At 55.7% G+C, this 22,603-nt stretch overlaps 1 protein-coding gene across 1 annotated transcript in view; it reads right to left on the bottom strand.

The window, feature by feature from the left end:
* The window catches only part of HCN4 (hyperpolarization activated cyclic nucleotide gated potassium channel 4), a 45,269-nt gene extending 22,666 nt beyond the window's left edge, over window positions 1-22,603 (bottom strand). Inside the window, exon 1 of the mRNA XM_058737109.1 lies at window positions 21,595-22,603. Within this exon, the coding sequence (XP_058593092.1) occupies window positions 21,595-22,382 (788 nt within the window). The 5' untranslated portion in view covers window positions 22,383-22,603. The remainder of the gene's footprint in view (window positions 1-21,594) is intronic.

Raw genomic sequence — 22,603 nt, 5'->3', positions numbered from 1 at the left:
ATCTGGGCTGGGGTCGGAATACTGGAGCATTCCTCCCCACAAACCACTATCCTGAAGCATCACAGAACTACCCAAAAGGCAGCATAATATAGTGGGAAGAAAGGCTTTCAGAGCCAGCCAACCTGGGTTCAATTCCTGGTTCCATCATTTACTAGCAAGTCACTTAATCTCTCCATGCTTCAGTTTCCTTGTCTGCTCAATGAGGATAATAACAGTACCAAACTGGCAGAATTGTTGTAAGAATGAAATGAATTGATGTTTGTAAAATGCTCTGGCATATGCCTATCTGTATCACTAAGTGAGGCAACAAATTCACAGGAAAGAGGTGAGGGAGGTGAGGGAGGAAGATGAAATCTTCCAAGGAAGAGCCAAAGCAAAGCATCTACTTGGGGGTGGGGGTCGAAGGGAGCTTAGAATGATTCTGGGAGGATCCAGGAGTGGAAGTCAAGGACCACAATATTCTGCGAACGGTCAGACAACAGAACCAATCTACCTTGGCAGACAGATGCCCTGACCTCAGGGAGCTCATGGTCCAGTCAGACAGAGCACAAGGCTTAGTTAGAAGACAAGTTGAGCAATGATGTAAGAAACCATCCCAGGCAGCAGCCCATGCAGCTGAGAAGGTGAACTCCTGGTGGCCCAGAAGGGCGAGGCCAGAAAGTGTTCCTAGAGGAGCTGGTCTTTGGAACCTGTCCTTGGCCTTGGAGACGACCTCTCCTTACTCTTGCAAGATGATTCCACAGACATCCAAAAGCAGGGCTGGACGAGGGGGGGGTGAGGAAATGGTTCAGCACCACGGACAGCTCCCAGCGCCAGCAAGCGCCATTCTGTTGGTCCAGCCAGGGGCAGTTTGCAACAGCCTCCCCACTGCATCCTCTGCTCCCTGGGCCCCTCTTCTTGCCAACCCCAGTGATTAGAAGCATCTCAAGTGATTCCTTAATGTCCCTGGGCTTTTTTACGGGGGCTCCTTAGTGACCGAATTCATAAAGCCTCCAAAACATTTTACATGTATCAATCGCTTGCTTTGTGCTTTCCGTGCATTACTTCATTTAATCCACACCAGCACTGAGGTGGCGGTTAACATCTGTATTTTGCAGATGATGACACTGAGGCTCAGAGAGAAATATCTACCTAAGACCACACAGCTAGTGAGGAAAAGAACGAGATTCAGAGAAGTCTGGGGGACTTGAGAGCCTGACTGCTTAGGATTTTAGGCACCTCAATGGGATGCAGGGAGGGAACAAGTCTTACTGGCATCTCTGCATCACGCTAGGGAGGTAGCCTATCACAGCAGGTGTGGTCCTCTCTTGTAGACGAGAGAGGAGAAGAGATATGGTGACAGATGGTGACTACACTTATAGTGGTGAGCACTGAATAATGTATAGAATTGTTGAATCACTGTGTTCTACACCTGAAAGGAATATAACATTGCATGTCTGCTAAACCTCAATAAGAAAATTTTAAAAAGAGGCAGAAGAGAGACTTGTGAAGAGGTTTTGAGGAGACCCATCCTCCTGATGTCAGAGCCCTCTGAGGTGCTTCCTAGGTGGGGGAAGTAGCACACCTTTCAAATATTAAAAGCACCTTGGTCATCAGCAACCAGGTACAGTTGTGTGAATCTGTAAAAGGGGAAAACTAAGGTCCATGGAGGAACAGTAACATTTCCAAAACCTTGAGCTGGATGCCCCCTATTTCCCTAGCACCTCACTGCCCCTGGAGTCACGCATAATTAAATTTCACAATCCAGGGTACACACTCCATGGTAGCATGTGGCAAGCCCTGGCAGGGAAGTCATGGACAGCCAGACTCAGACATGCTGGAGTTGGCACATGCCTGCATTAGAGGCCTTGTTCTCTCCAAAGCCAGAGGACCCTCCCGTATCCCAGTGTTCTCAAAGATAAAAGGAAGCCCTGGCCAGCAACACACCTCACCGCGGTTTCTAGCCCCATGATCCCAGGCCTGTCCTCCCTCATTCCTGGACCTTCCTTCCCACCTGGCCATCCAAGCAGGCAGGTGGCCTCTCAGCAGGCGGATGTGGCCCGAAGGCCAGCTTTGGAGGAGGTCTCATGTGCAGAAGGAACGGGGGATGGCAAAAAGCCAAGCAGCCCTTTTACACTGACACCTGGAGCATTTCATCATTTGGTCTGAGAGGAAGGTGATGGTCTCAAGGGAGCTGAGGGAAGCAAAGATAGGAGGCTCCTGATCCTGAACGCAGAGACTCAAGGACCAGACCAAGGGCCCTCTTCTTTCCTAGAGGCTGAGAGGAGTGAAGGGTAATAAAATGGGAGCAGGAGAACTAGAAGCCGAACAGGGATGGCCTCCTTCAGCCTCCTCTTGCCCACATATGCCCATGCTTGCCCATGAACACATATGCTCACGCACACAAATGCATGCACATGCACACACATGCACATACCTGCACACGTGCACATGCACACACCCACCCCTGAATACATTTTTGTACACGTTTCATCTATGTGCTCCTGTTAATTTTTCCCTCATACACACATGTTTGCATACATTCCCTGGGACTCCTGCCAGCTGGAAGAAAGAGTGTCAGCGTTTTGCCCATTACATTCTTTTCCATCCTTCAGGATTCATCTGAAGGGATACTTCTTCCAGGCTTCTCCAACCTCTCACTGATGGAGCCTCAGCCCAGCCTGAGCCCTGGCTTTGGACCTCCTAGAACGCTGCATCTCCCTGAGGGCAAGGGCCTTGTCCCAGACAATGCTGACTGCAGGCCAGGGTCCCCATGCTATCTCCCCGGTGAGTGGCACACCCAGGGCCCCATCTTCTACCCCCTCCCTCTGTGTAGACACCTCTCCTAGCGCCAGGCCTGCATTCCCACCTGCCACCTAGAGGGCCCGCAGGCTCCTGCACCCAAGTCCAAGGCTGAACTCAGCATCTTCCTCCTCAGAACTAAATGGTACAGTCAGCATTTCAATCACCTGGGCTTAAAACCACAAAGCTGTCCTCAGCTGCTTTCTCTTTCCCGCAGGCCCCATATGCAGTGACAAGTCTTGTCCAGCTTCCTCTACGATGGCTTCTGGATCTGTCCCTGACTGCTCTGTTCTAGATCAGTTCCTCACTGCTCCTCACCTGGACCCATGTCCCTGCTGCCTACCTGGATCTAGCCTCCACACTCTTTCCTTCCAACTCACGTGATCTCTGGGTTATCTTCCCTAATATCATGATTACATCACTCCTTGCAAGCTTGAGCAGACTCCCACAACTACAGAAGAAAGTTGAAGCTCCAAGATCTGGCCTCGCCTGTGCCCTACTTCTCCTGCTTCCTTCCCAGTAGCCACCAGACACCCGACCCCTGGCTGTATCGCCATCCACATTCTCACTTCTCCTTCTCCTGAGAACCACCCCAGCCTCCTGAACCCCCAGCTTGTGAAATCCCTTCCCTGTTTGACTGCCTCCTCCTCCGGGAAGTTTGTGTAGCCATGCTGTGTGCCTGGGAGCAGCTGTCGCATCCTGCCCCTTTCAGCAGGCTCTCCTCTCTGCCTCCCAACAAATCACAGAAACCAGAAATCCGGGAGTCCTCGTGTCTGAGACAGGGATGGCAGCGGGGAGACCCCTTGGGTTCTCAAGCCATCCCTTGGTGTTCCAGGCCCAGCACAGACGACTGCCCCACGTGACAGTGAAGACAACGAAACTGGAGGGAGCCAGGGGCCAGTGTTTTTTGGAGACTTATTATTTGCCAGGCACTCATCTGAATACCTTATATGGATTATCTTATTTAATCCTCATAAAAACTCCGCGAGGGAGATACTAGGATTGTGCCTATTTTACAGATGAGGAGACTAAGGCACAAGTTGAGAAGTTTGCTATAGATGGTGCGTCAAGAATTGAAGCCCGAAGAGCCTGCCTCCAGAATCCCACTTTTAACTACTCTACAGAAATATCAATCTGGCTCGTAGTATTTTCCTCTCTCCCAAACTCTGTACCTCCTTCTGCTTCTCCTCCCCTCACTGAACTTGTCTCCTGTGCTCTCTTCACCTGCATCCTCCACCTCTTTACTTCCTGACCCCTCCGGGGCTTCCCTTAAACAAGCCTTCGCTGTGTCCTAAGGACGTCACTCTCCCAGTGCCACACACCTCAGCGTCGGGGGTGGGGTCGGCATCCTCCCCGCTCCACGCAGTGCCACTCCATGAAGTGCCACTTCCTGCCGGCGCTGGAATGTTTTCAAGATCTTGAGAGCATCCTGTCATTTTCTGGCCATCCTGCCAACATCCATCTGCCACCCTCGGGGACCCTGGCAGTGCTGACACTTGGTTCACAACCTCCCATTCCACTCCAAACCCTGCCATCGCCCTGGGTGACTTCTACTCCATATATCAACCGAAACGCCCAGCTCCTCAGTGGCTTGGTGCCCTGACTCTAATGACCACACATCAGTCACCCGCTCCTGCAGTGTGGGATGGACCATGTCACCGTCCCCAGTTCTTCCATCTCTCGCCCCAACCCCCTTTCCCTCCAGCTCTCCTAGCCAGTCATGCTAAGTCTATTCCTTAGTGTCTGTCCCAGGAACCGTGAGTCACAGAACCCTCTGACCCCTCTCCTCCCCTGAGACATACTGGTCCAGCTCATCCACCTTTCTTGCCCAGTCCTTCTGGCACCCACTTCACAAGGTCACACCATGGCTCGGGACCACCATTCACCCTTTTTGTGCTTCACGAAACTGCAGAAAACCCCACCACCTCAGACCCGTCCTACTAAATATTTAAGCACCTCGGCTCCTGTGCCTCACTTTCCTCATCAAGGCTTCCATACTCAGCCGGCCTTCCCCTCCACCAGCCCAGCCTTCCAGGAGACCCTAGGTAACACCCGCCACCCTGCTCCTCCAGCAGCCATTTCAAATCACCTCCTCTCCTCAAAGCTCTGAAATTACTTTTCCGCCCATCTCAGCAGAGAACACCGTCTTCTACTTCTTAGAGAAAAGAGAAGCCACCAGAATGTCCCCTTTCTCTTTCTGCCGCCAGACCCCTACCCTGCTTGCCTCTCCCTCATCCACCTCCCTCCTCCGGTCCCAAAGGCTTCGGTGACTCCTCCACCTGCCTCTTGACACCCATCCCCTCCCCCTCCCCAGGGATGCTGACCCATAGGTTACCCCTCCCTTGTCTGTATCTTCGGTCTCCCTCTCTACCCATCCCTTCCCATCAGCTTGTTCTTTTAAGCTCCCTTCATTAAAAAAAGTAAAATGGAACCACTCCGGATCCCCGCTGCCTTATCTCTTCTCCCCTCAGAAATGAGCCTCCTGGAAGAGGCGCCTCTCCCTCACTTCCCACACTCCTGTCGGCCCCCCAGACCAAAGCACTGGGTGCTTTGCGGTCTGTTCCTGGCTGACCCTCGCTGAGGGTCGCTCTGCGGAGGCCCCTCGCCCCGCCGGGCTTTCTCCCTTTTCTCGACCTCTCTTTTTCCTTCCCCCGAAGGGGCTCCTCTTCCCCTGCAAGACCTTTAAGTGCTTTTGTTCCTCTGGGCCCCGGCCCCTTCTCTCTCTACACGCCGTCCCAGGGTGACCTCACCAACTCCCAAGGCCTCCGTTGTTAGGCCTCTCTCTAAAGCTCCACACCCACGTGTTCACCTGCCAACCACCCCTTTAAACCTGCATGTTGTGCAGGAACCTCATTCTTGCCACATCCAGGCATGAGGAAACAGCTTCCTCCAAACCCTTGTGCTCCCAGCGCGTGTTCCTCCAGCCATCCAAACGCTCGGACTAGAAACCTGGGAGACACCCTCCATCTCCCTCACTCACCGACCACCCACTCAGAGAATCTCAGCAGCACACCACCTGGCCTATCCCGTGGCTCCTTAACTGGGCTCCTGGGCGCTGGGTGGGGCCCACATCCCGCCACGAATCCACTCTCCATGTGTTGCCAAGCCCAGAGGCCTTCTGCGCTCCCAGCTAAACCAAGTTCCTCACCGTTGCCCCCCGGGGCCATCCTGATCTGGACTCTGGCTCCTCCCCGAGTCTCATGACCCTTCCTCCTCTTGTCGCTCTGCTCCAGACATACCAGCAGCCTTCAGTGCCCCATGTACACTACACCTCCTGTCCTCTAGGGCTTGCCTACACACTGGCGTCTGCCTGGGTCTCTCCTCCCCGCCCCTGCCCACCCCAGGCTCCTTCGCTCAGAGGCGTAATTTCTTTGTATCCTAGGAAATCCGGTTAGGTGCCCCTTGCGTGTGTTGCCTTAGCATAGTATTTATCACACCACGATGAAATGGTGTGTGTTTTCTTTTTTTTTTTTTTAATTTTTTTTTTCAACGTTTTTTATTTATTTTTGGGACAGAGAGAGACATAGCATGAACGGGGAAGGGTCAGAGAGAGAGGGAGACACAGAATTGGAAACGGGCTCCAGGCTCTGGGCCATCAGCCCACCCCAGAGCCTGACGCGGGGCTCGAACTCACGGACCGCGAGATCGTGACCTGGCTGAAGTCGGACGCTTAACTGACTGCGCCACCCAGGCGCCCAATGGTGTGTGTTTTCATCTCGTGGTCTATGCGCCTCTCGGAACTTGGCACAGGGCGTTCAGGGCCTTTTACATCGTAGGTCCTGACGAATGTGTGAATGGATAGGTGAATGAATGAACGAACGCATGCCTTGGGGAACAAAGCTGAGTGACAGGTGGCCCAGCAGAAGCTGCGTGAAATGGCAGCTCACTGAGACCCATGAGGCTTTCACAGGGCCTCGGATGATCAGGGTGGAACTTATCCTGTCCAAACCCCGAAGACTCCAAGACTCCCAGGAACATCCATCAGAGAATGGCTCCCCTACCTGGTGCTGAAAACCATGGTGGAAAATTCACAGAGAAGGAAGGGCAGAGTTGAGGGGGCAAGGGGGACTAGGTGAATGAGAGGCCAGGAGACGCATGCGGGTTGGGGTTTCTGACAGAACGGGATGACAGGAGGAGCTGGTGGGGGGACACAGTGGCTTCAACGTAGGGATGACTATTTCCAGCCTGACCAGCGCAGGCGGCTGGTAGTCGAACACCCCCTCATTAAGGGCATGGCCTCTCATGAGGATTTTAAGGATTCTCCCTCCTCCCCAAATAGGCCTAGCACAGAGATCCAGGAGGTGGGGGTGGGCAAGGGGAGGGGGCGAAGGGCAAGAGCAGCAAGGAGGCTTCTCCTAGGATCTTCTCCTAGGATCCCCCTGTGTTGCCCCCACCTTGCAGATCCAGCATGAGTCTTCTGTCCTCAGCCCCGCCACATGCTCCCCGAGAGCAGAAACGATTGCTCTTCCTTTTCTGAGATGTGAACACAGAGCTGGCCCTTGGGGGTGGGTGGTGGGGTGAGGGGGGCAGTGGCCTCTCAGTAAAACTGTCTTATCGCTGAAGAGATGGGTGGCTGTTGCCAGTGGAGGGGGGGGGGGAGAAGACTGCCAAAAATAAAAATGAGAAAACTACCCTAAAATGTTAACGCTGATCACTGCTACGTGGTGGGATTGAGTGATTTTGTTTTCTCCATCACACCTTTCTATATTTCCTACATTCTGTTCTATTTCTAGATTCTTTATTTTCTTAAAAGTGGGCAAATACTCCCTTTATGATCAAAACTCTGAAGCCTGCCTTTAGCCGATGACCATGCCCCATGCTGGGAGGAGTCCCCTCGCGTGTGTCAGGAGACAGACACACTGGGTCCCCGGGGGAAACTGTTAGGCAGCCAGAGTAAACACACAGGAAATGTGTTAGCAAGACGGGGAGGTCAGGATGAGCAGATTTTTTGGAGGAGGGCAGTGATGAAGGAGGGAGGGAGGCCATTTGAAGGGCAGGTGTGATAGGCAAAGGAGACCACGTGCCCGCCCACAGCACACACGTGGGCACGCACACAGGCGAGCTGGCTTCCTTGTCTTCTCTCCCTCCCAACCTTAAAAACTGGATCTTCAACCAATCCTTCCCTGCTCCCCACCCCGTCCAGGCTCCTGTTCGTCATTCTCTGAGGCGGTGCAGCCCAACTCCCTCACCACCCCACCCCTACTGCAAGAAGCTGCCAGCAGCCTGTCTGGGGGTTGGGCGGGGTGCTCCCTGCCTGTGCCCCTGGGCTGGCATTGTAGACTCTCCCTCTCCCTCAGGCTGGAACTCCGCCATCCGGCAACCAACCAGGGCCAGGCTGGGCCCACAGGTCTGGCGTCTGAGGGCATAAACCCCCATTCTCACCGCCCACTCTTTTGACCAACCACCCTGACTTGGGGGTCTCCCCCCTGTAAAAGATGAATTGCTCCCTTCCTCCCACCAGCCTCTGGCCACTAGGGCTCTATTTTTAACCCACCTCAAACCCTCTGACTCAGAATCACAGGGCTCCCAGGTAGCTGCTCCCTCAGCCGGCAGCCTGGGGCTGCCTCCAAAACAGATTTGGCACCAAGGGCATCTGGTGCTTGGTTTATGGGTGGCTAGCTGGGATTTGGGTGCATTTTTATTTTCTAATTTTTCTATGTGACTTGAGGAACAAAATTTGTTTTTGTTTTTGAAGTCCCAAAGAAGACCCATTCCCCCGTCTCTTTGCGCAGTCCCTCCCTGTCCTGGGGCTGAGGCCCTAGCCTTTCAGCACACAGTGAGGCCTAGACTCCGCTATTCCCCAAGCAGAGGTGAGCTGAGGGCTGTAACTGATGGAATCTTCCCCTTCTGTGATCTTTCAATCATACAGCACAGTGCTTCACAAACCTTAATATGCACACAAATCACCTGGGGCTTTCACCAAGACACAGACTGGGATGTACTAGGTATGGGGTGGGGGCTGAAATCGGCATTGCTGATAGGCTCTCTAGTGACACTGAGGCCGCTGATCCAGGGACTACACCAAGGAGCCAGGCTATAGCATGTGGTAGGGAGGTCAGGCATTCTAGTGTTTAAATACCTGGCTGTGTGGCCTTGGAAAGATCACTTAACTTCTCTGAGCCTGTTTTCTCATGTGCACAATGAGAACATTAATCCCACCTCACAGGATTCTGGGAGAATTCAGTGAGATATTCATAATCTGCTACACAGTGTAAATACTCAGCACATGCAGGCTGTTACCATCACCATTATTATTCTTGTGACCACTAACATGCAGGTCCTGGCCTGAGGGCTATGGGGATACTGACGTGTGTGGACTGGTCCCACCACAAGGAGCCCTCAGTGTGGTGGATGGACAGACCCACCCCACACGGGAGCTGATGATCCGGACCAGTTCCATGGGCAGATGAGGCCATAAGCCGGCGGGGGCGGGTAGTGAGGGGATAGCTCTCACTATAGCTGAGAGGGGATAGCTGGAGGGGAAATTCAGCCAGGCTTGAGACAGGGACAGAGAAACAGGGAGCAGCACGGCCTGCTGGGCACTAAAGCCCCACACAGGACATGGCCCGAGTGTGTCCACTGGTCAGGAAGGTCAGTGTTGTGGTTACGGGAAGGCGGTTTACGCTGCACAGCAGAAGGAATCTAGGACAGGGGCACACGAGTCTTCGGTTCTAGTCCCCTCTCCATCTCTCACTTGCTGTGTTCCCCGAACAAGTCCCTGCCTCTCATAATCCTTTTCTCAGTTTCCCCACTAATGAGAGAGGATGGAACCAGCCGATCTCTGAAGACTCGCCAACTCCATGCATCTCTGCAGTGCAGAGGCTAGAGGCCAGCCAAGGGCAGCTGGCCAGATGGAGAGCTCACTGAGAGAGAAGCGTAAACCGTGGAGAACTCTGACACCCCCTCCCCCAACCCAACACTGGTCTGCAGAGAAGACGGGGGCCACCCGAAGGCCAGACTGAGAAGCCATGAAGTTTGCAGAGGAAGAAAGTTCCTCCAGGCAAGGGATTGTGGCTGCACCTCCTCAAAGGCACAACTGAGCACGGGCCCCGCCATAAGGAATACCAAGATATCAGCCCATCGCTCCTCCGATGGGCTCACACTTCCTCTGGAGACCCTCAGTCTGTGCATGCACAGATACGCTAATGTAAGAGGAAGCACACATAGACACACACATGTGTACAGCAGGGGTCATCTACGCTCTAGCGCTCTGAGCTGCCACGATGCTGTGTGCCTTCAGGCTAGCGGCCTAACCTCTCTGAGCTTCACCCAGCTCACAAGACCATTTGGGGAAAAATGGGGAGGGAACTAGCAGTTGGAGAACTTACCCGCCCAGCTGACAGGAAACAAAGAAGGCTCAAGCACAGCTGTCCCCTCTCAGGAGAATGGAACAAAAATAGCGTACTGCTGTGGAGTAGCACGTGAACTCAACCTCGGGGGAACTCAGGTAGGGGCGCTCACCTGCTCCTGAGCAAGGGAGCGCCAGTGTGAAGGGGGGAATGAGATGGATTCAGGGCAGAAGTGGTGCTCCGGTGACAGACGAAGCTAACAAGGACAAGGACGCCACGGGAGGGCTGCCCCACAGAAAGTAGCTAAATATTGACTCTGGGAGGGTCTACATGGCCCCCTTCTCACTGGGATGGGGGTTCCCTGGAGGCACCTGGGCTCTTGAGAACACGAGCCAGATGGGACTCTGCTGCCTCTCATCCAGGAAAACACAGTGTGACAAGGACGCAGAGCGAGGGCCATGTTCCCTGGGGTCCTGCCAGCCTCCGGGTTTTATGATTCTGATTGCTAACAGAAGAAAACGTAACGACTCCCCGCAGAGGGGCCTATCATAAATGGGCTCAGATGGCGGGCTGGGGAGCAGGCATTTCACCCCCAGGCTCTGGGGAGCACCGGAGGGCTGAGGGCTGAGGCAGACGAAGTACACTCAGAGAGCTGCAGACTGCTTGCGCGGAGAGGGCCTTAGGGGTGCCCAGCTCACTGGCTCCTAAAGTGACAGAAATAGAATCATCTGGGTGCTCCCCACAATTCTACCCACGCCGGCCCCACACCGGGAGGCCCAGGCATCCGTAATTGCATACAGCTCCCAGGGGTCTCTGCAGCCTGCCGATTTCAGCTCTGGGGTCTTGAGAAAACCCAACCCCTCTCTGGAAGCATTTTCAGATGAGGAAAGGCAGGCGCGGGGAGGTGAGGCCTCGGCTCAGTCCTCACAGCTGGACAGGGCAGAGCAGAGTATTCACTGGTCTCTTATGATGGGGGGAGGTCTGAGGTGGGGGGCTCGGCTTGTCCCCAGAAGCTGTGGAGCAACACAGAGGGATGAGGACTCCTCAGAGCCTCTGGGACAGGATGAACAGCTTGTCGCATCTCCTTCCCCTGCCAGTTCCAAAGCCGAAGGTGCTGCTGGCCTGCCCCGAGGACCCCTCCAGTCACAGCTGTCTACTACGACCTGTGCTCTCCACGGATCCTCACATCTAAACTCCTCCGAGGCCAGGTCTGAGCTTCCAGGAGGGGAAGACTGGCCCCCAGGAGAGATGGCTGGAGGAGAGGGGGATGGGGTTTGCCTAGGGAACAAGAAAGCCTGCTCTCCACTCCCACAGGGGCCATGGTCTAATGGCGGAGCTCAGCAGACCACACGGATGCCACACAACATACTAGGGAGCCTCCGGCCTGGCCCCCAGCACTGAGGGCTAGCAGAGCCTCTGCAGAAAGATCCCCGTGTGTAAGGAATTCCCACGTCCCCAGGAGCCAGGGGCTGCACAACTCCAGGATCAGGCCCCGATAGGCCTCGGCGGAGTCTCCAGAAAGCGGGAGGGAGGTTCTCATCAGCTCTACTCATCAGCAGTGCTGTCCCTGCCCTGCTGGCTCAATTTGTACTAATGGGGTCAGGATTACGGGTTCAATACCTATTTGGGCAATTAGCTTTGCTCTCTTCTCAGCCTCAGACGGAGGCCTGACCCTGGACACTGAGACAGGAAAGGACTTTGCTGAGGTCATACAGCGGAACAGGAAGGGGGTCAGGAGGGCAAACTCGGCGTGGAAGGGGTGGGCAGTTATAAGTCAGGAAAGCTCAGGATGAGAGGATCTGGGGGCTCTAGGGTGGGCCAGCCCTGATGCTGCACACACAGGCCCTAGCTGTGGAATCTTCCCGGCTAGACCATGTTTCTTCTAAAGGTGCTGGTGGCCCTGTAGGCTTGTCTTTCCTGTCCCTGCAGAAAAGAACAAGCACCTCATATCATCTGACAGACTATATAGGTGGGAGAAACCCCTGGCTGCCTTTAGCGATGAGTGGCCGGGGACACACGTTAATCATTGACAGGGGCTGCTCCAGCTTGCAACAGGGAACTGCAGGGTAATTACTTCTGGGCTCCAGGCCACACACTCAGTGACATTAATGCGGTGGCAACACCTGCCTTCCAGGCTGAGTACAGCAGGGAAACAGGGTCTTCTCAGAGGTTGTGCAGCTGGGGCCAGGAGAGCCGCCTGGGCCACAAGAACCCAGACAGTCCAGAGGGACGCACATACGCATGCAAACATATGCACACATAGTCAGCATCAGGGGCAAGACCCAGGGCAGTGGGGTCACAGTCCTGAAGGGTGAAGGGCAGAGCTTAATGAGTACAGGTCCGAAAAGGCAGATTTGGGGGCGCCTGGGTGGCAACTTGGGCTCAGGTTATGATCTCGCAGTTCGTGAGTTCGAGGCCCACATCTGGTGAGCTCGAGCCACGCTTGGGGCTAGGCACTGACAGTGCAGAGCCTGTGTGGGATTCTCTCTCGCTCCCTCTCTCTCTGCCCTTTGCTCACTCACACTCTCTCCCTCCTCTCAAATAAATAAATAAATCTTAAAAAAAAAAAAGACAGATTTTGAGTGACCTGCTCTTAGTACTTGCCAACACCCACCCCAGCCCCTTAGCTCCATCTCCCAGAAACCTACTTACGAGAAAGTGTGCTGAATGGTTCTCTCTTTCCTTCAAATCAGCTCAGATCTGCTTCCTCCAGGAAGCCTTCCCTGACCATCAATCCAGTGATCTACCCTAAGAGGCGCTGAAATCCTGTTCTCTTCTTTGCCAGGTAGGTAGTGACCCATCCACCATAGTGGGTGAAAGCAGTCTTGGGATGGAGCATCTGGTCTCTGAGGGGGCGTGACCCCCCCATCCCCCTCCATCTTAAGCTTGCCCCCCACCAGGCCCAGAAGACAGCGTATTAGCCAGCCCCATGTTATGCATTAATGTCTGAAAGCCTCTTCACGTAGACATAACACGTCCACCCACACAGATAAATGCTTAGACAGACACAAAATCATCAGCAGCCAATTATCAGGCCCCCACAGCTGCCGTGAGCAGACCCGGAGGCCCCGCTGCTGGCTCCACAGTTTGTGGAGCGGGGAGTGCGGTGGCTCGTCGGGAGCCCCTCCGTCAAGCTGCCACGTGCCTCTGCCCAGCCCCGAGCACGGCTGTGCTGGAGCCGCGAGCCGGCTGCCTGGCTGGGAAGACAGACACCGGCCCCAAACAATGCGGGAGCAGAGTGGGGCGGGGAGCCGTCACGTGTGAGATTTGGTGGCTCCGGCGTCGGCAGCAGTGGCACTGTTGTTTATTTATAATTTGTACTTTACCTCCCAGAGAGGACCGGAGGCAGCTGGCTCAGATGCTAAGGGGTGTAGGCGCTCAGGGAGCCTGAGAAAGGGGAAGGGCACAAGGTGGGCTGGGCCACACGCCCACCTTGCCCAAGCCCTGGACGCCTCAGCAAGGTACTGGTGTTGGTTCTGGGACTCTGTTGGAGGGCTCCAGTTCCTGACCTCAGACCAAGGCCTTATCTTGGTCTCAGGCTGAGCCCTGAGCCTGGTCACAGCGTGGGCCCAGACCGTGGCCTCAGAACCTCCACCCTGGACACACACTGAGTCCTAAACCAGGACTCCGCTTCCTCACTTCTCTGGAGGATGTGAGGAACAGACCACGTGACCACCTATTTCTCTGGTGGAGAGAACACAGATACCACTGACCACTCGTCCCCTTCCCCTAGGAACCCTAATCGCCCCTATTGAAGAAAGGTGCATCAACAGCATCTGGATACGGTGCCAAAATCCCAACGGCCTCCACACCAGTCAGGATCCTGGTCCAGCATCCCCAGGGGCGGAGCAGCCCCAGCGTGGGGAGTCAGGGCAAGCATGTCTCAGTCTGAAGTTGCTGATATGGAAAGACTCCCTTCTCACTGGATAAGCTTAAATTAAAAAGGGACTCTGAAAATACCCATGATCTCAAAATTCAGGCATGGAGCTGGGGCAACCAGAAAAAGCTCCAGTGAGAAGACCATTCAGGACCTCCGGCTGGGGTCTAGGGGTGGACTGTGGAACTTTATGATCTTTGCAGCCAGATGTTACATAACCCACTTGGGTTCCGGTTTCATCTCTGACGTGGATTTATTCTGTGACCCTGGGCCAGTGGCTTCCCCTCTCTAGTCCTCTGCTCCCCTTTTATTTTAAGTTTTTCATATTATTAGAGACAGAATGCGTGAGCGGGGGAGGGGGCAGCAGGAAAGAGAGAGAGAATCCTAAGCACCCTCCACACTCAGTGTGCAGGCCGACTCAGGGCTCTACCCCACGACCCTGGGATCCTCACCTAAGCCGCAGTCAAGAGTCGGATGCTCATCCGACTGAGCCACCAAGGCACCTCTCTGCTCCCCTTTTATAAAATAAAGGCTTTTGACCAGGAGCTTGCTAAGTCCTGTCCAGATCTGGTATTCTGAGGCCTGTTAAATTTCCCATGCCAGCGTAGCCCCATCTCCTACAGCCCCTCTTCACCGATAATGTGTGGTCAAACATTGTCTCCTGTTTTTATTCTCAGGAGAATGTTTTCTTGAACTACTTTTGTAGTCCAGCTTTTTAAAGCTAACAAAAAGAGAAGAAGAAGGAGACAAAGAGGGAGGAAGGAAGGAAGGAAAGAAGGAAAGAAGGAAGAAAAGAAGGAAGGGAGGGAGGAAGGAAGAAAGGAAAGAAGGAAAGAAGGAAGGAAGGAAGGAAGGAAGGAAGGAAGGAAGGAAGGAAGGAAGGAAGGAGACTCAGTTTCTTTATCTGGAAACTGGGGGTAATAGAACCTATTGTTCAGGCCACTGTGAAGAGTAAATAAAATATGAGACATAAAAGCTTCTAACAGTTTGGTACATGGTACCCATAGTTCACAAATGGTAGCTATTGATCTGTGAATCCACCTGGCTTTAGTTGGTTTGAATCTAGGGTTGTAAACTCAGAAGCCTACAGGGGTCAGGTAGCTAAACGTGCATAAATGACACGACTGGGACCTTAGGGACAGTGGGCAACTGAAGAGCAAAAGTCACACTAAAGGGGGCAGCCTCTTGTCTGCTCCAGCTGCCTGCTATGGTGTGGGACGTGGGGCCAGAACTGCCAGAGCTCTCCAGAGCTCTCTTCTGTTCAGAAGCCCGAAAGCCAAATTTTTATGTTACATCTTTCCATTTTAAAATACTGTCTCTGAGTTGTTATGACACACCATGATGCCCAAACAGAACACATCTGGGCACTGTATTTGGTCCCTGGGATGCTGCTTAGCAACTTCTCGTCTAAGTACTGCTGTCACATCTTGAGTACCTTTGGTGACGGGGTACTCTCCACCTCTTTGTGCTGCTTCCTCCCCAATTCTGGACAGGTGCTGATGATTAAGAGTGTCTTTGAGTGGCCTCCTAGGCTTTGGGATCACAGATCTCCAGGGCCCTGGCAATGCTTTCCCAGTAAAGCCTGGCTGGCAGAGAACATCCTCTCCAAAGCCAAGGCAATGCCCCTGCCCTCCCCATGGCCTGCTCTGGCTGACGAACGTGGATTCTTCAACATCCCCTGGGCCCAAGCAGGACCGCCTGGCCGGCCTTAGTAGCCCTTCTATTAATTAGCAACTGGCAGTGGCAGCTTTGTCAGAGCCCTTGAGCCAAGGGGTGTATGTGCTGGAGCTGGCCGCCTCCTTGGTTGAATGACAAGCCCCTCCTCCCCGCCAGAGCGACCGGGGCTGCACCTTCTACTCTGGGTGAATTCCCCCATGATGGCCAGTGTTGTGACAGGGGCCGCTCGGGCTGTGAGGACACTGCCAGCTCTGTCATCAGTATGTAGACTTGTGCCTGCCAGGGTGGGAGGGGGCAGAGAGAAGTGACAAGTCCCACCCACCAGGGAGGCTGCTAGGCATGGCGTGGGGCAGTGGACGGGGCATTAAGATTCAGACAAGGCCCCTCCACCACAATCTCAAGGCACCAAGGCAGCCACTGTTACTGGATGTCTCTTTCTCTTCCCGGGCAGCCACTGCCAGAGCCATCTCACACTGACCCTCTTACCCTGACACCTCTGGACTCTCTCACTGACATCTGTCCCTTCCCAGAAACCTCCCTGCAGCACAGCAGTCACTGCACTCCCTGTCCCTGCTCCTCCAGCCGGGCCTGTTCCTCTGGCCTTTGAATGGGAGAGAAGGCACCCAGGCAAGGGGACAGGATGGATTCATAAGGGTCCTCTGACCACCTGGCCTGCCCCTGTTCCTCCCATCCCAACAACCAGCATCCAGGGCCAGCAGGGTCCAAGCCGCAGTGCAGGCGGGGAGGCGGGTCTGTGAATCCAGCTCTCCCAGGCTTGCGGCTGACCTCTGTGGCGGAGGGCTGCTCAACCCAGTTCACAGAATTCACCCTGCTGTGCTCAGTGCTAGAGGCCAACTGGAGAAGACAGAGTCTCTGCCCTCAGGGAACTCAGTCAGGGAGCGTGGGACGAGCATAGAATATACACCCAATCTGAACCCCGGTCCTACAAGCTTGGCTCTGGGCTGGGCACCAGCAGCATAGCATCACCTGAGCACTTATCAGAAACACAGAATGTCAGACCCCACCCTATTTCTGACCTAATGAGTCCGATCTATAGTTTAATAAGATGCCCAGGTGAGCTGGATGCCATGGCGATGTGAGAAACACTGCATTGGAACAAACACAGAGCTCCATCCAAATGCCCGGGGGTGTGTCAGGCAGGGACAGACGGATGATGGTGGCCGTGGCGGCCTGAGAGGACATCCCAGAAGACCCAGGGGCCCTACAGCGTGGGAGAGGAGGGCAGAGGGACAAGCAGACAGGCAGGCAGACATCCCAGCCCTGTGTGAGGCAGGCCACCTGACAGCCCAAAGCGTCACAGCTCACAGAAGCTAAGGGAACAAGCAGGGGCAGGGCTGGGCAGGGGAGCAGCCCCCAGCCTCATCACATGGTAGTCAGCCCACGGACTGAAGTCTTGCAAGGGGAGAACCTGGAGCCCAGCCCTCCCCGCCCAGACGGTGCAAGGGGCCTGGCCCCATGGGCCTTCTGCACACCTCGCATCCGGGGAGCACCTCAGCCCCGAGCTGGGTGCTGGCTTTTGCCACCAGCCCAGCCTCATCAGGTCGAACACGTCCTCATCCCTGGAGAATCCCGCTGCCCACGGTGCCAGCTGACAGCACCGCCCAGGCAGCTCACCTTGGAATTCCCCTCTGCACCAAGGCGCCCTTCCCCCTCCCCTGGCGCCGCAAGGCCTGCAGCTCTTTTCGGCCTGGCTCTCTACCCTACAACACATGGAGGGAACACCTATATTCCCATGGTCCCGTTAGCAGGAGCAGAATTCTTGCGCAATGGCCTCCAGCAAGGCCCACCCAGGAGGGACCCCAGAACCCCCACCCCCATCCTACCCAGGGCCAGGCCGCTCCCTCCTTCCTCCTCACCACCTCCTCACCACCTCCTATGCAAATAATCCTGCCCAGGGTTGGAGGGGAGAGGGATGGGCGTGGGACTGAGGAAACAGAAAAGTAACTAGTCCCCAGAGTGCCTCCTTCAGGCATCTGACTCTGCTCCATTTTCATTTCCATCCCACCAGCAGTGGGAGGCCCAGGCCTCAGGCTACAGAGGGCCCCAGGGAAGGCTAGCTCTAAGAGGCTGGCACTTGCCCCTGCCAGACCAGGACTCTTTCTGGGATGGTCTAGATAGAGTGGGGTTCACAACCTACATGGTTTTCAAGTTAGGGAGTCCACAGACCCCAGAAATTGAGCGTCATATTGTGTCTGGATATATGTGCCTTTTTCTCAGTAGAGACCCTATAGTTTCCAGCAGGTTCTCACTTAGGTCTCTGACATAGGTTCAGAACCACTGGTCTGAGCCAAGGATAGAGGCCCATCTGGTCCACTCAGGACTGAGGGAAGGAGGCAGTGAGAGTGGGGGCAGCGTGGCTCAAAGCAGCATCACTGGGCTCTGACAGCACACTGGAGCTGCTTACGTCGAAAGGGTGATCACAGTTGTACGAGTCCTGTCTGACATGAGCAACAAGATCCCCATTTCTCTAGGTGGGAAAACTGAGGCTCAGAAAAAGCTCACAACCCAAGCAGGGCCCCATAGCAGACAGGGCTGGGCAGGTGATAGGAGGTGGGCAATGGCAGTGCCTGGGGCCAGGGACCAGCACAAGAATTCAGTCTGAGGCCACCTTTGGGACTTATCAGGGCACTGGCCCAGGTTCCATGACTTCAGAGCCCAGCTGTTTCTGCTCCAAGGAAAGGACCTTTTAGGGCCCTTCCCTTCCTTACTTTTCCCTTCCTCACAGCCTCAGAAGGCTCAGGCTAGAAGAGGGAAGGGCAGAGGGCTGACAAGAGCCAAGCTTCTCCACTCTCAAGGCCAAACTGGAGTTTGGGGCACAGGAGTAGCTCCAGAACAGATACCCCACAGAGGGACTTCTGCGCCAGCCCACATGTCTACCCACACAGCCCCAAGACATCTGCACAGACAGACACCTAGGCGTACACACCCCCAGGCAGACCCCCCCTGGGCCTGACACTTAAAAGCCCAACAGGCTTCTGGGTCACCACTCCTTTCCTCTCTCTTTGAAAACACACTGTTTTATTTGTTTCGGGTTTGCACTGCCAAGCCCGGGTCCCAGGACATGGCTTACATGGAAGGGAGGACCCATCCAGGATCCAAGAGTCCAACAAAACCTTAATTAGCAGTTTCAAAAGGCGACTGGGGAAGGGGAGGCCAGACAAACCCACAGAACCTGGAGGAGCCATGGAGTAGCTGGGGTCATGGTAAAGAAAATCACAGGAAGCCAAGAAAAGCCGAGTGTTAATCATGGCCCGGGTTCTGCAGGTCCCTCAGAGCACAGTCTACTCCAGCCCTTGGAAGAGGCACCCAACCTTCCTCCCCCAGGAATGGGAGATGCCAGAAGCAGCCCATGACAGTGAGCCCTGAACTCCAAACCACAAACTCAATCTATCATGGTTTGCTGGCGATTCTTTATTAAACCAATTCTGCTGGATCAATGCTTCCTGCCCGTCAAAATGATGAATAAATCCTCAACTGGCCTGAGCAATGCTTGCAGAAGCTCTTGTGAAGGCTGAGCTAGGCAGTGGGGATTGGCTCTATATAGAAGCCCAAGCAAAGCCAGTGGCTGAAACTCAAAGGACTGAGGCTTGGGGTGCTGAGGGTGGGGGTGACACTAGTTTGGTGGGTTTCCTAAGCTCAGAAAACTTAGCCAGGCCCTTGCCTCTTTGACCTTGTGTAGATGAGACCAGCTATTTTGGCCTAGAGGTATGACCACTGCTCCTCCAGATGCACAGAGACGGTCTTTCTTGGATTTCTTTTCTTACACTCCACCCAGCCCCAGACAGCTACAAGGCTGCGCACAGAGATGTGTGCTTCCGGCTACCGGTCCCTGTTGCTTGTTGCACAAACCCAGATTCAAAGCCCAGTCTGACCCTTATCCTGTCGCCCATTTATCAATCGTGCAGCATCCACCCTTCCCTACCCCCACCCCCACCACCCCTGCTCCGCCATGTCCTGGGCAGCCTGCAGTTAGTGAGAGATTCTGCAGTAGGGGGACTGCAGACAGAACATGCCAAGATGGGCAGAGTAAGATCAGGAAGGCGGCGGGGAACTTCCCATTGATGCAAACAACCCAGCTCTTCACCATCCAGGGTAAGGAAGGTCCAGTTCCCAGAAGGTGCTCAATCAAAGCCTATGCTCTACAGAGGTCAGGCACGCCTGGGGCTTCCCCCTTGCACTCCCACATCCCAGGTGATGAGAACCTTGAACAGAGAGTCTCAGACACGGAAGACAGTGAGGAAATGAACAAGGGGAGGGAAGGCCCCTCAACAATCTCAAGCGGTTGATATTGGCACAGCCCACCTGCTACCACCTCCCAGAAGTTCAGAGGGAGGAGCAGAAACCCAGGACAACCAGAGGGTGCAGGAAATACAACCCCTACCCACTCCTCCCTAGCTCAGGCTGGGATCCTTCAGTCCCAGTACTGAGCAGAGGGAAGGCCACACTTTAGGAACCTGGCCCTGGGAACCAGCTACAGTTCCTGATGGTCTCTGTTCACTCAACTTGAAGACTATGCCTGTCTGTTTAGCCTGTCCTCTGGCCTCCCACACCCTCTAGAATGGGAACCTTGGGTATTAGGGTTAGGAAGAACAGTCCCTCAAAAAAAGAAAGGCGGGGGGGCTCTGTTCACCACTATTTTAAGCCATCGAGTGTTGCCTGACTGGTCACTCCCAGCACGAGAAATCTCTCTCATTGGATGGAAAATGGCTTTGCTCTCATTACAAACCTGGCTTCCCTGGAGTTTGCAAAGAGGGCTCTGGGTTGGCAAAATGCTCATTTATATTGGCAGGCAAGCAGGGTAGGCAGGGAAGGGAGCTAAATAGGGGGCAGGGCTCAGAGAAAGAGAGAGAGAGAGAGAGAATAAATTAGACCCAGTTTTAAATGGTGAATGTTTTCAGACCCTCACTTCTGTCCTATGTATCAGGAAAACTCAGTGGGGGGGGGGGGCACTGGGGGACCTTAAGATCTTGACTGGGATAGGGGGGCATCCCTTATTTCAACTTTAGAGGCAATCACCAATCTCCTGTTTTGCAGATACCCCCACAGGCTCCAAGTGGTATCTACTCGGCCAGTGGCATCTGACTCAGGTGATGGAGGAGGGGGCAGGGTCCTTTTCCCTGACTGGCAGTTACACCATGTGTTTGGCGACCCATGACTGAACCATGAGAGTCCTAGTAGCTGCTGGAGCTTGGACTGGGGTGACAATGGGGCACAGGATGAGCCTGGGGTTACAGGACAGCTGCTTGTCAGTCAGGACACCAGGCATCTTCTCTGACCACTATGAGCAAGGTCATTCTGTCCTGCCAGTCTGGATGCCAGGTGCCCAGGGTGCCTGCTGCTGGCCCACCACTTGGCATGAGGGTCTGGGCCCAGGGTTAAGGTGGGCATGGTGGGCTTTTATCCTGGACTTGAGGCCCCAGTGACCTCACTCCTCCAGGGGCCTAGCTCTCCCTCCCCAGCTGCAGCTTCCCAAGGCACAAGAAGGAGATCCTAATGCTTGGGGTCAGTACCCAAGGAGCTGGCCCCTCTGCCAAGAGGTCTGTTTCTCTTCGTGGCCCTGCTCTTCAGGCTGAATGACCTGGAACTGCCTCTAGGATGGCCACCCTGACTCTGCAGCCCAGAACAGGGAGGTGGGATGTGTGGCTTAAAGTGGCAGAGCCATATCCTGGCTGCCGGCAGGGCTAGGCCAGGCTCAGAACCCCTTTTTAGCCTGCCTCTAGTGTGGCCTAGACCCCAAGAGAGAGGACTGGAGCCCGGAACAGAGAAGAAAGTTCCCAGCGCGGTGCAGGAGGAGGTCTGGGGGTGTCTTGGTGCCTAGAGGCGCCCCACTTCTCTCGGAGCTCCCCGCGCGAGGAAGGAAAGTTAACTCTGGCTGAGAGGCAGGGCTGAGAGAGGAAGCATGCCTGCCACCGCTTCGGGGAACCCATAGGATCGCCTTGGCCTCCTTACCTGAAGTCGCTGTAGGGGTGGATAATCCAAAATCCGGCCGACTTCACCCTCTCCTGCTCGCGCTCCACGGCTTTCTGGCTGCCAAACATCCTCAGGGAGAATTTGTTGACCCCGGGCTGGAGCATTGCCCCGAACTGGCGCTGCATGAAGCCGGCCTGGCCCAGGCGCACCTCGGCCTCGGGGAGGATCTGGTCGCCGGCGGCCGCGCCTCCCTCCACTTTGATAGCAGTGTCCACCGAGGGCTGCTCGCAGGAGGCGGAGGCCGGCTGCGGCTGCTGCTGGGGCGGCGGCGGCGAGGCTGCGGGCTGCGCCGAGGCGCCGGGGCGCTCGGGCTCTGCCGCCAGGCCCGGGGGCGTCCTGTCCTCACCGGGGGACGCGTCGCCCTCGGCGATGAGCCGCCGCTCCTCCGCGGAGTCATGCAGGTGCCCGTGACTGCTGCCGCCCCCTGCTCCGGAGCCGCCGCCGCCGCCCCGGCTGCCCAGCGAGGCCAGGCTCCCGCGGAAGCGCCTGCAGTCGCCGTTGGTGCTGGACTTGCCCGAGCCGCGGGCCGGCCCCTCGCCGTCCGCCGCCCCGAGGGCCGCGCCCCGGGGCTCCGTGCCGCCCGCGGCCGCCGAGGGTGAGGGTGAGGGCAGCGGCCGCAGCCGGATGCTCCTGCGGCTGGGGTCCTGGCGGCCCCCAGCCCCCTCCTCCTCGGCGTCCTCTTCCTCGTCCATGATCCACGCCTTGGCCCCCACCTGCTGCGGAAGGCTGTAGAGCCGCTTGCGCATGGACGGCGGCAGCTTGTCCATGGCGCCAGGGGCCGGGGCCCGGCCGGGGCAGGGGCGCGGGTGCGGCGCCGCCGACCCGCTCCAGGTCCGCCCGCCGGTCGGTCCGCCAGCGGGGGACGCGTTCTCCGCCGCCTGCTCCGGACCGCCTTAGGCGCCCATGCTCGGGGAGGCTGGGTGCCGCGGGGAGGCTCCCAGTCCCGCTCCGGGTCCCGCGGCTCGCAGCGCTGCGCCTCCTCCCGGGC

This window comes from Neofelis nebulosa, chromosome 7 (assembly GCF_028018385.1).
Source record: "Neofelis nebulosa isolate mNeoNeb1 chromosome 7, mNeoNeb1.pri, whole genome shotgun sequence".
Taxonomy (NCBI): Eukaryota; Metazoa; Chordata; class Mammalia; order Carnivora; family Felidae; genus Neofelis; species Neofelis nebulosa.
This window is presented reverse-complemented; position numbering and strand designations above follow the sequence as displayed.